The sequence below is a fragment of the Mustela lutreola genome, chromosome 16 (genome assembly GCF_030435805.1).
Source record: "Mustela lutreola isolate mMusLut2 chromosome 16, mMusLut2.pri, whole genome shotgun sequence".
Classification (NCBI taxonomy): Eukaryota; Metazoa; Chordata; class Mammalia; order Carnivora; family Mustelidae; genus Mustela; species Mustela lutreola.
In genome coordinates, this window is record NC_081305.1 from 42,021,763 (window position 1) to 42,032,396 (window position 10,634).

General features: G+C 49.1%; 1 protein-coding gene across 2 annotated transcripts; it reads right to left on the bottom strand.

The window, feature by feature from the left end:
* Window positions 1-3,136: 3,136 nt before the first annotated feature.
* Window positions 3,137-10,349, bottom strand: LOC131818365 (zinc finger protein 792-like). Of its 2 annotated transcripts, none has more exons than XM_059152772.1 (4): window positions 9,988-10,349; window positions 7,423-7,549; window positions 6,832-6,954; window positions 3,137-6,206 (listed from the first exon to the last, which is right to left on the bottom strand). In XM_059152772.1, exons 1-4 carry the CDS (start codon window positions 10,078-10,080, stop codon window positions 4,615-4,617), a joined length of 1,935 nt encoding a protein of 644 aa, XP_059008755.1. In that variant the 5' UTR covers window positions 10,081-10,349; the 3' UTR covers window positions 3,137-4,614. The 2 variants fall into 2 exon arrangements, with proteins under 2 accessions (XP_059008755.1, XP_059008756.1); XM_059152773.1 differs by lacking the exon at window positions 9,988-10,349 and adding an exon at window positions 6,586-6,637 and having other exon boundaries at window positions 7,423-7,434.
* Between the last annotated feature and the right edge of the window lie 285 nt (window positions 10,350-10,634).

Below are 10,634 nucleotides of genomic sequence, written 5' to 3' on the forward strand. Positions count from 1 at the left end.
GGAAATGGAGGACAAAAAAGCCACAGAGAAAACAAATAGCAAAATCACAGAAGTAAATCCCTCATCATAATTATGTCAATGTAAATAGATTAAACTCTCCAATCAAAAGACACAGACTGACACAATGGCTGTTCAAAAAGTTATCTAACTATATACTGTCTACAGAGACTAACTTTACAGCCAAAGAAACAAGTAGGTGGAAAGTGAAAGGATGGAAAAACATTCCATACAAGTAAGTCTACAACATAAATTTGGACATATTTCTATCCTAATAAAGGGTTTTATATGGCAAAAGGTATAACAACGATAAACATTTATAAAACTATTAACAGACCAAGAAAATATAAAACTCAAAAACTGACAGGAAAAAACAATTTTACCGTAGTTGGAGACTTAAATATCCTGCTCTCAATAATGGAAAAGAGTCCTTAAGAAAATAAAGGTCTTGAACACCACAATAAACCAATCAGATCTAACAGAAATGTACACAATACTCTAGCCACCATCAAGAGAAAACATTGTTCTCAAGTGCAATATGGGACATTTCCATGATAGACCACATTAGGTCACAAATTAAAGCTTAATAGGTTTCAAAAGATATTATACAAACTATGTAATCTCAAAAGGATGAAGTTAGAAACTGACAAAAGGCAAATTGGAAAATTCACATATCTGTGGAAATTAAATAATGCATGCTTAAACAATCAATGGAACAAAGGAGAAATCACTTGGAATATTAGAAAACACCCAAGATGAAAGAATACAAAAACACAGGGCATCTGGTGGTTCAGTCGTTTAAGTGTCCAACTGTTGATTTTGGCTCAGGTCATGATCTCAGGATTGTGAGATCAAGCCCCAGGTCAAGCTTTACGCTCCATGCACAGTCTGCTTAAGATTCTTTTCCTCTCTTCCTCCCCTCCACCTCCTGCCCATATGGGCACGTGCACAGGAAGGGAGGGAGGGAGGGAGGGAAGGAAGAAGGCTTATACTAAAAAAGATCTCAAATCAACAACCTTACTTTGCAACTTAGAGAACTAGAAAAAGAACTAAACCAAGAGTAGACAAAGTTAAGAAATACTAAACGAGAGATTTTAAAAGTAGAGAATAGAGGGGCACCTGGGTGGCTCAGTGGGTTAAAGCCTCTGCCTTCGGCTCAGGTCATGATCCCAGGGTCCTGGGATCGAGCCCCACATTGGGCTCTCTGCTGAGCAGGGAGCCTGCTCCCTCCTCTCTCTCTCTCTGCCTGCCTCTCTGCCTACTTGTGATCTGTCTGTCAAATAAATAAATAAAATCTTTTTAAAAAAATAGAGAATAGAAAAATAGAGAAAAACAAATCCAAAAGATGGTTCTTCATAAAGACTAACAAAATTGACCAATCTTTAGCTAGAGTGACTAAAAGAAGAGAGAAGACTCAAATTACTAGAATCAGAAATGTAAGTGGAGACATTACTACCAATTTTACAGAAATAAAAAGGATTATGAGAGTACTACGAACAATCATACACACACACACACAATGGAACCTAGATGAAATAGACAATCCTTAGAAACACAAATCCTGTCAATACTGAACCATGAAGAGAATATCTGAATAAACTTATAATTAGTAAGTATAATGAATAAAAACCAAAAACCTCCCCACAACAAAGCTCTGGACCCAGTGACTTTACTGGGGAATTATACACATTAAAGAAATAGCCCTAATGTTTGTTAGGATTTTCCAAAATCTTGGAAGAGGAGAGAATAATTCCTAATTCATTTGCCCTGATACCAAAGCCGGAAAATGATACACAAGGAAAGTACAGACTAATATTACTTATGAACAGTGGTACAAATATCTCTAACAAAATACTAGCAAACAAAATACTAGTAAACAGAATTCAGCAGCATACTGAAAGGATTATATACCATGTTTATTCTTGGAATGCAAGGAGGTTTCAACATATGAAAATCGGTGTAATACACATTAATGGAAGGAAAAACCCCAGGACCCTATGAACTGACTCAAAGAAAGCATTTGAAAAATCCAACATCCTTTCATGATAAAAACACTCAATAAGCTAGGACAGAAGGAAACTATATCTATCAAGCCAGATACTATTCAAGCATTTAAAACAATTTTTTAAAAAAATAAAACAAGCATTTCTGAGGATGTGGAAAAATTTGAACCCATGTATACCATTGGTAGGAATATAAAATGATAGAGCAACTGTGGGAAACAGTATGGAGGTTCCTCAAAAAATTAAAAATATAATTACCATATGAGCCAGTAATTCCACTTCCAGATATATCTATAAAGTGAGGGGGTGCCTGGGTGGCTCAGTTGGTTAACTGTCTGCCTTCAGCTCAGGTCATGATCCCAGAATCCCAGGACGGAGACCCACACTGGACTCCCTGCTCAGCAGGAAGTCGGGTTCTCCCTTTGCCCCTCACCCTACTCCTGCTCTCTGTCTCCTGCTTGCTCTCTGTCAAATAAATACAATCTTAAATAAAACAACAATAGAAAGCAAGATCTCAAAGAGATATTTGTACGCCCATGTTCACAGCTGCATGGTTCACAACAGCTAAAAGGTAGAAGTAAACCAAATAACCATCGACAGATGAGGGAATAAGCAAAATATGGCACAGAAATACATCGTCAGAAATTCTGACAATGGCATAAAACACGGATGAACCTTGAGGACATTATGCTAAGTGAAATAAACCAGCCACAAAAAGACAAATACTAGATGACTCTCTTCATAGGAGGTACCTGGGGTAATCAAGTTCAGAGAGACAGAGAGTAGAACGGCAGTTTCCAGGGGCTTGGCAGTAGGGAGAGACTTTGGAGTTATTGTTTAATGGCTACAGACCTTTGGTTTTGCAAGATGAAAAGAGCTCGGGATGTGAATGGTGGTGATGGCTGTACAATATGAATGTACTTAATACTCCTGAACTATGTACTTAGAGATGGTCTGGATGGTAAATTTTATGTTATGTGTATTTTACTAGAAATTTTTTAATTTAAAAAATAAAGCATAAAAAATTGTGGATTCACTCGAGAGCACTACGCAACAGCAAAAAGAATGACCTGTTCATACATACAGCATGGATAATTCTCCATATAATTACGTAGTGAAAGAAAACAGACGAAAAATAAGGAAATCAATGGTTTACTGGGAAGGCAAGGAGGGATAGTAAAGGGCATGAGGTAGCTTTGTGGGTGACTGATAGGTCCGTTGTCCCGGTTCTGTGTTGGTTCCCTGAGTGTATACATACTGAACAACTTCTTAAACAGTGCAGATAAAATATGGATGACTGTTGCATGACAACTGTATCTCAACAAAGATTTAAAGAAATTGTTGCACATAAAAATCTGATCTCTCGTTCATGTCAGAAATTAGAGGATTTGGCAATCCTACATTGAATCTCTCTCATGCCTTGGCAGCAAAAATGGCTATGTGACAAATGCTACACCCCTGGAGTACAGGATCTGCCTTCTCCCAGCCCCATTCTCCCGCCAAAGCAGCAACAGCTGTGGCACGAAAAGTGCAGGGAGCCTTATTACCCACAAAATCTTTAGATATTTGCTCTGTCAGTGACCTAAGTCATAGAACAGAGGTCTGGAGGTCCTGAGAATTTCTGCAAAGCCTGAATCCTGCACAGTCATATTCAAAGGAACATTTGTGGATGTACTTTTAGAACAGGTACATTCCCTCTAGCTTGCTACAGACTCATCTATTCTACTCTCACGTCCAGTGTTTCCATACAAATTATAGTCTCACTGGGCCAGTATATCCGACAGTTAGGACACCTGTCTACCAGAGGCTAAACTTCAAGACACATGGCTCCTTGGCAAGTGTCAGGTAAACAGTGTCTACTTAACAGTGCTAGGGAACGTGAGGCATCCTGTGGAAACATGGGGCCCTATTCATGCCGCTCCCAGATGCAGAGGAGGTTGTCATAACTGCCCCGTCCTCAGGGTTATCCCTGGCTCACAAAAATTCACGCCACTCAGATCCCAACATTTGGCCCATAAAGTCCTACCATCTTTCCCAGGAGACCTTGAGTAGCAACACAATGGAGGCCAAATCTGGACCGAGAGCTATTCTCCACCATCCTGCTCTTTCTCCAAGGCAATACATTTAGAAACCCTTTTCGTTTGGTAGACCTTAACTGTGTTTTCAACCCACTTCACAGTGATCAAAACACATCTGATTATAGGTGGCTTGATCATTAAGGCAATGTAAAGTAGGTGCTTGTTGGGATGGGTAATGTGGAGTCTGGATAAATCTATCATGAGCATCATATGAGATCAGCCATGTCTTTGAAAGAAGGGAAACCTTCTCTGCAAGCCGCCAGCAGAACCCAGCTCAGGTCTTCACAGTCAAAGATAGGTCTTGTTCATAGCTACACTGGTCACAGAGGGAAGGAATGACATCTTCCTTGGCCTCAGGCTACTCAGGATTCCCTCTCAGAAAAGGAAGAGGTCCGAACATAAGGACTGCCTGACACATATTCTTGGAGACCTGCCAGAGCTCCATGGCTTCTACCTCAAACACTCGCAGTGGCAAGGCTCTGGTAGAGTCCATGGTGAGAAAAATGCTACTTTGTTCCAGAAAGCTTCCAGAAGAACTAGCATTCACAGGGACTCTGCCCATTGTGGACAATGGGATGAACAAGGTTCACCCTCTGGCTGATGGCCCCCTCATCAAGACTGTTCTCAGAGCTTATCACCTGTGCACATCGTTGTGCTGGAGGAGGGTGCACACTCTCTGCACTCCTTCCTCTCGTGTGAATTTTCTGGTGCCGGACGAGGGTAGGCCTCTGGCTGAAGGCTTTTCCACATTCACCGCACTTATATGGCCTGTCTGGTTTGTGAACCTTCTGGTGTTGCCTCAGATTAGACCTCTGCCTGAAGGTTTTCCCACACTCGAGGCACTCATAAGGCCGCTCACTGGTGTGAAGCCTCCGATGGTTATTGAGGCTGGAGCTTTGGTTAAAGAATTTCCCACATTCGGGGCACTGATAAGGCCGTTCCCCAGTGTGAAGTCTCCGATGGCTATGGAGGCTGGAGCTCTGGCTAAACAATTTCCCACATTCGCTGCACTCATAAGGCCGCTCCCCAGTGTGGACTCTCTGATGCTTCATGAGGTCAGAGCTCCGGCTGAAGGCTTTCCCACATTCTCTGCACCCGTAAGGCCGTTCACCAGTGTGGATGATACGATGTTGGATGAGACTGGCGATGTGGCTGAAGACTTTCCCACATTCATTGCACTTATAAGGTCTTTCTCCAGTGTGAACCCTCCAGTGCTTAATGAGGCTGGAGTTGCAGTTGAAAGACTTCCCACACTCTCTGCACTCATGCGCGCTTCTGCCTGTATGGACCCGCTTATGATGAATGAGATTGGAGCGCTGGCTGAAGGACTTCCCACATTCACTGCACTCATAAGGCTTCTCTCCAGTGTGCACCCTCTTATGCTGAATGAGGTTGGAGCTTCGGCTAAAGAACTTCCCACATTCGCTGCACACATAAGGGCTTTCCCCAGTGTGAACTCTCTGATGTCTCATGAGACTACAGTGTTGGCTGAAGAACTTCCCACATTCGGAGCACTCATAAGGCTTTCCTCTATTGTGATCTCTCTGGTGCTGAGAGAGACCGGAGGCGTGGCTAAAGAATATCCCACATTTGTTGCACTCAAAAGGCCTTTCCCCGGTGTGGGTTTTCTGGTGCCAAACAGGTGCGGGCTTGTCAGGGAAAGCGTTCCCAAATTCACTGCACTTGTTATGACTTTGTGGGCCAGTGCTCTGGGGAGGCTCCTCCACTCTGTGAACGACCTGGCGCTGGAGAAAGCCGGATGTGGCCCTACCGCCCGCGAAGTCCTTCCCATCCGCCCTGACTGTGAGAGGCTCCTTTGATGTGTCATCTCTGCAGGTCTTCACAAGGGAGGCCCTGTCCTCAACCCTTCTGCCAGGCTTGTCTATGTTCTGCTGCTGCTGAAGGTTTGTACTGGACTCCGACCCTCTCCCAGTAGCCTCACACGCATCTGGTTTCTGCCTGGGATGTGTTGCCAGGTGTTCAATCAGGTGCGAAACGTCTTTCAAGGGCAGGCCACGTGTGTCACGGGAGTAGTTTTTCTGGTTGCACAGAGCCTCCTTGAGCTTCCTGTCCTGTGACACTCCTTCTGCAGACACACTACGCTCACCCTCCACTCCACAGCCAAAACCTGAAAGCAGAGAAATGCTGGTCAAGCTCCCAGTATCCCTAAGGGATGGAAGCAGCCCATGACAAATCATGCCTGACCCTGGCATGAGTCCTTGGGACTGCTGGCAGGAGGGGGACCCTGACGGGGTAAGGAATGGTCTGCCGCAGTACCGTGCCTGGCAGGGTTACGAACCGGGGGAGGCCTTGCCAGGCCTAAGGACACAAGGATAGTCTTGGGCTGGAAGGTGGGGTCTCCAACTCCCTCCTCTCTAAAGGCTTTGTGGCAGGGCCTTGGCCGCTGTTAGCACACGAGTCCCCGGCAGAATGGTGGGTCAAGGCCCAGTAAAGTCTGACTACAATTGAGCAGCTCATGTTTACAAACTATGAAAGGGAATACGCACCTATCATGACATAGTAAGTGTAGCTCCACGCTGGAGACAGTCTCAGAGGGAGCTGTGTAAAGAGTGAGCCAGGGGACACAAATCAGAGGAGAAACAAATGGGCTGTGCATCAAGAGCAGGAAAGGAAAGGTAGAAGAGAGATGTGGACAATGGCTTGGCACCAAAACCATGATGAGCCTGAGGAAACACTGCAGGTAGGATTTGAAGACAGCAGTGACATCACCTGCCCCCGCATCCCCCACTCACCAGAGACAAGTCCACTGTACGCCCCTCTTGCCATGACTGACGTCATATCCACCCTGTCAGGCACCCACGGCTCTGCCCCCATCTGCGGCTGGGCAATTACATGAGACCTGAAAGACGTCAGACCTGAAGAAAGACAGGGCAGGTAAGTGGCCAGCACCTGGCCAGGTGACCCACCTGATGACCACAGGGAAGAAAGTGAAAGAGTACAATAGGAACACACAAGAGGTACGGCAAGAACATCCCAGTGGTCATGGCAAGCGGGAACCGCATCAGCGTAGTGGCAGTCAGGCCCCAGGAAACGTTAGCTAAAGGATGTGATCACCCAGGCAGGGAGTGGCCGAGCCCTCCGGGATCCACTGGGCCACCAACAGCACTCCTCATTCCCAGCCCCACCCCACAATGCTTTGTGGCAGCAGGTACTGGCGCAGCTCCTGAAGGGGCTGGGACACTGCGCTCCGCCTGGGCCCAGAACGTGCAGCGCATATCTTGGGAGAGTGGGGAAAGAAGCGGTGCCAGTAGGGCTGGCCAAGTGAAAGAAAAGGGGACAGGCGGAAACGAGCTCAGGACACCCAGTGGGGGTGAAGGCCTTACCCAGCGAGGCTATAAGGGCAAAGTTCTCCAGCATCACATCGCAGTACAGAAGCCTCTGAGCCTCATCAAGGAGCCCCCACTCCTCCTGGGAGAAGTCAATGGTCACGTCCTCAAAGGTCACACAGCCCTGCCATAAGGGGGACAGTTCATTCCAGGATCAGCTTCTCTCCTCAGGCACTCCCGTCTGTCCCCTGCTCCCCTTCCTCCCCAGCTACCCAACTCACAGGAGATCCCAGGCCCTGGCTCCACCGCTGTTTGCTCTTTTCTATGCCTCACCTGACCTCTGTGTCAGTCCACAGCATCAACGGGCAGGGGGGCAGAGAGACACCAGGGCCCAACGCCCTCCTCTATGGGCCCCTCCCATGTCACCAACATTATCCTTCCCATATACAAACATGGACTCAATCTCCTCCCTTAGTGGCCAGTACCAAGGTCCTGGGGCCAACAGCTCACACTCACTCCTTATATGCATATCACTTCTTGGACTGCACCTTCCTCAGACTCTGGACCTCACTATTGCATCCCCATTGTCACTGTACCCTCTCCCCATCCCAGCCCACATCACAGCCTCGCTATAGACCCTCACATGTCATCACTCTGCATACGACAACCAGAACGTTCTTAGCAAACACAACCATGATCCCATCCAGACCCTTGGATGGCTCCCACTGCCAAGAGCAACACCTGCCCATGATTTGAAGGGCTCCTCGCCCAGCATTTTCCTAGCTTCAGCCTGAGCCACGCAGAACCACAGACACCAGATACCCTCGGGCCTCTCCCTCTTCTATGCTGCACATGGATTCTCTGATCCCTACCCTCAGGGTCACCCACTCCCAGCTGACCCCATTTGTCACTGAGTTAATCTCCCAACCCAAATGCAAACCCCTGGGCCCCATCAAGGGGCACCACAGGGCCTGCTGAGAATGCAAAGTGGTGAACAAGCACCAGCTTAGGGCTCGCTGTAATACTACCTTCATTACTACTAAGCCTACCCATCCCTCCCATAGCTACACCACCTGCTAGACCCCTTTGCCTGCCCCCCTCACCCGGACAACTACTCCTCCATGTCTGTCTCCATGACGCCCAACAAACCAACCATGGTGTCCCAGTGAGAGACCCCGTTCTCTGATCAGAGGCCCCGCCTTCCTCTTTCCCTCTAACACCACTGCCACCATGACCTGAAGGTTCACCCTCTAGAACTGGACACACAACCACACTCTTGTCCATGCACCAGATACCACATTTTAGATATTTTAACTGTGGAAAGACTAACCAAGTAAGAAGAGCAAAAGCTATTGATACTGAGCTTGTGATAGGAAGGGAGAGCATCCCGGCCGCTCATGTTTTGGCAAACTCAAAGGCAGGCAGAGGAGTGGGAAAGCTTTTAGTGGAAAAGCGAAGGCCTCAGATGTGCCCTGACTGGGGGCCTGCTGGCCAGGAGAGGCTGTAGGCAGGCTAGCTAGATGCGGGGTATCCTATGTGACTGGTTAGGCGTGCCTGTTTGGTTTTCTCTCCTTGGTCCCAGACTGGAAGTAGGAACAAAAATTAGAGAAGCTGGCAGTTATTAATCCAGCCCTAGTCGTGTGGGGTGGATTGTTACAGAAAGTACTGTTTCTGGATTGTCACTAGAGATAGCAATCTGGCTTCCTGCCAGTGTAATTTAAGCGGGCTAGAGTCCTGGGTTCTTTGTTGTAGAGAAAGAGGTTGGTTTCCTGGGCAGGTCCCTGCAGGTTGTGGTTTAAGAATTCTATTTTTATATATGGTCTGGCCTTTGTCCCTTTGTATACTAGGCCTCTCCTGACCTGAACTATACCACCCTCACACACCAGATCCAGTGTCTAGCTGTCCACTCCACTCCATTCAGGGGTCTCTGGGACATCAGAGCTCAGCAGGGCCAAAACCTCACTTCTGTTCTTATATTGAAAATTCCTTCTAGAACCAACTTCCCCATCTCAGTTGATGGCGCATCCATCCTTCCAGCTGCTGCAGCCAAAAACCATCCCTTCTCTTTTTCACTTTCCACCTCCGAAAATCTGGTCGGCCTGACTTAAAAGAGGGATCCACAATCCAATCACTTCTGCCTCCAGCCACCTGCACTACTCAACTGAGCTACTCCAATAACGCGCTCCTTGCCCTCCCTGTCTCCACCCTATCCCCAAGTCCTTTTTCCACTCTGCGTCCACAGGGAGCCCGTCAAGACCCAAGTCAGATCACCTCCCTCTTCTACTCGAAACCGTCTATGGCTCCCAACACCCTCAGAACAGCTCTTCAGCCCGCCTTTCGGGGCCTCACCGTCTCCCACCTGCTCTCCAAACACTCAGCTCAATCTCTCAGCCAAGCTTATGCGCACGCCGGTGCCTGTGTCTAGGACACCCCTCCTCGCCTCCTGCCACTAGATTTCGGAAATGCGAAGCGCTCTGGAGGTACCACCTCCGGCCTGGATCCAGCACCCCAGGCTGGGCGTAGCTTCCCTCTAGCTTCCCCAGACTCAAAAGCCGAGGAGAAATGGTAGAGGAGAGAGACAGACAAAGGTGTGGGGGTGGCGGCGGCTACCTGTGCACTCACCTGTGTCGGGACCCTGAGCGCCGCCGCCACCACCATCGCTGCCCAGTCTCGCAGCGGAGCCGCCGGAGTCGGGTCAGCCCCCCGTGCCGCCATCCGTGCCGGGGCTCGCAGCGGAGTCGGTGGAGACCGGTTAGCTTCGCCTGTCCCGGGGCACGGCGGGCCCTGGGACTTCCAGCTGATGCCGGCGTGCGACGCGAGGCGCGGGCGGGCCTGGCGGACCCGCGTCTCTGGGGTGCCGGGCGCAGCAGGGGCTCAGCCTCCCGGTCTCGCCCCCTAGCTCAGGAGAGGCCGGGTAACGCGGGTGCGCGACCCCCGGCCCGGGCCGGGAATGGCTGGCCAGGAACGCAGGAAGTTCCGGCCCCAAGCGGCGCCGCGCTCCCGGCCTGTTATTGGCCCCGCGCCAGGCGACTCCGGGTTCAGTGTCCTGCGACCGCGTTTCCCGTCCCGCCCACGGCCGCGCCGGTGGGCGGTGCAAGGTTGGGGTACTAGGGAACGGTGCTGAGTGGGGGGACTGGAGGCGGTCCCGGGAGGCGGTGCTGGGAGGGCGATGCCGGGTGGTGGTGCGGTGGTGGTGGAGGTGCTGAGTGAGCGGTTCTGGGGGAGTCGGGGCTAAGTAGTTGTGCTGGGAGCGCGGTCCGAGAGGGCCG

Bases quoted from the DNA above. Each gene is read 5' to 3' on its own strand.
- LOC131818365 (XM_059152772.1), bottom strand. From the start codon at position 10,080: ATGGCGGCACGGGGGGCTGACCCGACTCCGGCGGCTCCGCTGCGAGAC. The intron at 7,550-9,987 runs GTGAGTGCACAG...CCCTTATGGCAG, and splicing joins CGCTCAGGGTCCCGACACAG to GGCTGTGTGACCTTTGAGGA. The intron at 6,955-7,422 runs GTAAGGCCTTCA...GTCTTTCTTCAG, and splicing joins TGCCCTTATAGCCTCGCTGG to GTCTGACGTCTTTCAGGTCT.